General features: G+C 55.7%; 1 protein-coding gene across 1 annotated transcript in view; it reads right to left on the bottom strand.

Annotated features, from left to right (window-relative positions):
- Positions 1-3,491, bottom strand: part of BPIFB2 (BPI fold containing family B member 2) — a 17,731-nt gene that overhangs the window by 2,898 nt on the left and 11,342 nt on the right. Inside the window, exons 6-10 of the mRNA XM_006144146.1 lie at positions 3,041-3,101; positions 1,895-1,986; positions 1,421-1,606; positions 1,135-1,188; positions 496-666 (exon numbers count right to left, since the gene is read on the bottom strand). Of these exons, the coding sequence (XP_006144208.1) occupies positions 496-666; positions 1,135-1,188; positions 1,421-1,606; positions 1,895-1,986; positions 3,041-3,101 (564 nt within the window). The remainder of the gene's footprint in view (positions 1-495; positions 667-1,134; positions 1,189-1,420; positions 1,607-1,894; positions 1,987-3,040; positions 3,102-3,491) is intronic.

Below are 3,491 nucleotides of genomic sequence, written 5' to 3'. Positions count from 1 at the left end.
AGGCCCCCCAGCTATATCCCCACGGACTGAGGCAGCAGGTGTTCGTGGAGCCCCCGCCGTGTGCCAAGCCCTTCACCAAGCACCAGGAACCCATGTGACAAGGCAGGCCAGTTCCTGCCTGGGAGCCACCACAGCCCAGTGGGAGAGTCAGGCAGCAGCCACAGCAACCAGAGAGTGGCTGGGGCCAGGAAGACAGCATGGCGGTGTGGACAGGGCTAGTGAGATCTTTCCCTCGAGGTGGTCCAAGAGAACTGCAGCATTTAAGTGGAGACGTGGAAGACGAGGAGGAGCCAGCCATGCCACGAGCCACAAAGAGAGAGTCCCAGGCAGAGGGGTCAGCACGTGCAAAGGTCCTGAGGCACCAAGGGCCTGATGTGTTCAGGAACAGCAAGGAGACCAGCGTGGATAGAACACAGCGAGCCAGGAGAGTGTAGGAGGGAGAGAGACCTCTCTGAGGTCACCTGGCCAGCCCCACCTAGCAGCCGAGTCACTCACCACATCCAGAGAGAAGAGGGACTGGAAAGCTGAGTTGGAGGCTGGGACCAGAACCTCCACGAAGGGCTGCAGTCGCAGCATGGCATTGTTGGTACGAAGTGTGGCCACGGGCGTGGCCCCCAGCCGCACCTTGAGCACCAAGGGCCTGGGCTCAGGGAACTGGCGGGCCACCTGGGAAGCAAGGAAGGAGAGAAGCCCCACCGGGCTTGGTGAAGGCTGGGCGAGCTTTCCCTGCAGTCAGCCCTCTCGTGCTCGTCAAGCCTCTGCACCGCGTAGGGCTGGGCCGCTACGGTGCGTCTGCCTGGACCAGGCAAGGGATTTGGTCCCCTAGGAGGTAATCCCTGAGCTTGGTCCTGAAGATGGATGAGGGGAAGGAAGGAGAAAGAACTCTAGGCAGAGGGCAGTGCTTGGACAAAGGATAGTTAAAAGATAATAAAGACAATTCAAAATTAAAAGGTAATCATGAAAAAAACAAAACAAAAAAGATGATGTCTGGACAGGAGAGGCCCTCTCTGAGGAGGAGGAGAGGCAGACTTAAGGGCAAAGATACTGGGACAGACAGGAGCCAGCAGAGACCCCACAGTCCAGGAAACCCTACCCCAACCCGACAGCCCCCAAATGACCAGAAACGTCACCGACCTCAGGGATGAGCCGGCCCAGTGCAGAGGTGTTCAGTGGGTTGTCATCCGACTCCTGGAATCATCCCCCACACATGATGGGCTTTAGGGCAGCCATTCTCCAAGCTAGACCCCCACTCATTCCTCATGGTCAGGGTCCTTCCCCACAGACCCCATTTACCCCTCCCAACAGCCACCCTATGGCCCCCAAACTCCAACTGCCGACCACCTGTGATTCAGCCTCAGCGGGGTCTCCCCAGCCTCTGTCCCAGTGTGCTTGTGCCCTGGGCAGCAGGCCCAGCCCTCACCAGGTGCCCCGTGACGTCCAGGTTGAGGGTGCCAGCCTTCTGCAGCAGCAGGAAGGTAGAGTCGAACATGTGCTGGGAGATGCCCACAGTTACCATGGTGTCGGTGGTGCCCATATCTGGTGGCAACGTGAAGCGGGTGGCATCCTTGGGCAAGACAATGGGTTTGCCCAGCAGGAAGAGAATAGCCTATGGATGGGGTGGGAGGGGGCAGGGGTCAGAGGGAGGGTAGCAACCGGGCCCAGGAGGCAGGTGACTCTGAGACAGAACCTTGACCCCAGGTGCCAGCCTTCCCCACCCTGCCAGGTGCCACCTGCTGTCTAGCCTCATGCCTTTGCTTGTGCACCCCACTCCCACCTGGAATGCTGCCCCAGCTCCTCTCCCCTTAACTCTCCTGCTCCTTTAGAAATCTTCGGGGACACCGAGGACCCCAGGGCCAACAGGTCCCCGGCTCTGGGCTTGCCAAGAGGCACTTACATTGATGTCCAAGGAAATGCAGTCACTGGTAACAGTGGGTGCGTCGGTCATGTAGTAGCGAATCTGAGACTCGGGGCCCACAGGGTTGAGGCCTCAGTGCACCCAGGAGGGGAAGAAAAGAGCACATTGAGGGCTACCCACCAGCGCCTTCTTTACCCGGAACACCCAATTATCCTGCCACCCCGATCAGCCAGAGCCGGGTAGTGGCAAAACTTTCCAAAACTATCAAGAATCAGAAATCAACAGTAATGTTTATAAAATTCCCAGGTGGAGGAGTGGTTATGTAACTTTTTAAAATTTGTATTGCTAGAGGACTTGTGTACTTGCCAGAGAGAAACAGAGAGAGACAGAGAGAAAGAGAGAGAATGCACCCCCAATGAGGCATGGTCATGTTGCAACCCTTCTCCTCCACTTCTCCATCCTGTTGGGGTTTGGGGCTCATAGTCATATGTGCCTGGTGTCTTTTTAAGCCATGGGCCAGGATTTGAACCATGGTTAGCCATACGGGATCCAGCTCCCTTAACCACTAGGCCACCAGGCCAGCCTGGGTGGTTGTGTAACCTTTCTAATATGAACTCAAAATAAGTGCATAGTTATTCAATTAAACAAGGTGTAATTTTAAATCTACAAAACATCTCACATACAACTCAGGCAGAGGTCCCAGATCCTAAGCACATACCAGGCCCCTGCCATGACGGGCGTGCCCATCGCTGCCTCTCTAGGGTGGTACAGAAAGATTACCAAGAGTAATCTTTCTCTCTATGGCCCCTTCTAACCATGAGAATCTGGTTTCTAAAGTCTCATCATTCTGGAAATGTGAATGGTATCGTTAAATATAATAAATCCTAAGATTCAAGAGTGCCAAGAGTCACTGATGTTAAGGCTCATAATAGGAAGATTTTGTTTGATTTTGCTTCTCAGGTCATTTGGTGTATGATATGGAGATTCTAGAACCAAATACTTGTTTCTAAAAGTTGGAGATCCCCAGATTCCATGAACTAGCGAGCACTTCGTGAGCCCACAGTCCAGTCGTCCTGCCACTGACTTCTGGAGTGAGCTTGATCCAGAAGAGACTTTAGAGAGTCTCCTGGGCCCAGTAGGCTCCCGGAGGCCCCAGCCACCCTCCCCTGGGCGCCGAGGTCTTACCAATTAAAGTGCCCAGGTGCACATTGAGCCCCTGCACCAGGTTGGAGATGCTCAGGCAGATCTGTAGCAAGACAGAGAGAAGGCTGGGGTTGGGGCAGGGGTCGGGCAGTGCTCGGGGCTAGCAGTGGTGAGGCTACCTCTGGTAAGAGGCCTGGAGTCCCTGTCTAGAAGCCACTCCTGACCTGCACACTGAGCCTGAAATCTCCTTCTTCCTCACCTCTTTGCTGGCATCTTCCAGCACCTCTTCTGAGCACTGAGAAGGCAAGAAGTTGTCCAAAGGCTGATGAGGGCAGCGTGGGCCACAGACATCAGGGCAAGGACAGGAGTGGTGGGACACAGTGGGGTGGCTACAAGCTGGCCCTGAGTGACTGAGGCAGGAGCCTGCTGCCTCAGGACCCAGAGGCCAGCTGGCGAGAGGCTGGTGCCCATGGCCAGTGCCGCCCGAGGGCCC

Source organism: Tupaia chinensis, unplaced genomic scaffold (assembly GCF_000334495.1).
Source record: "Tupaia chinensis unplaced genomic scaffold, TupChi_1.0 Scaffold000115_1, whole genome shotgun sequence".
NCBI lineage: Eukaryota > Metazoa > Chordata > Mammalia > Scandentia > Tupaiidae > Tupaia > Tupaia belangeri.
The sequence above is the reverse complement of the archived record's forward strand: the minus strand, read 5'-3'. Positions and strand labels throughout refer to the sequence as shown.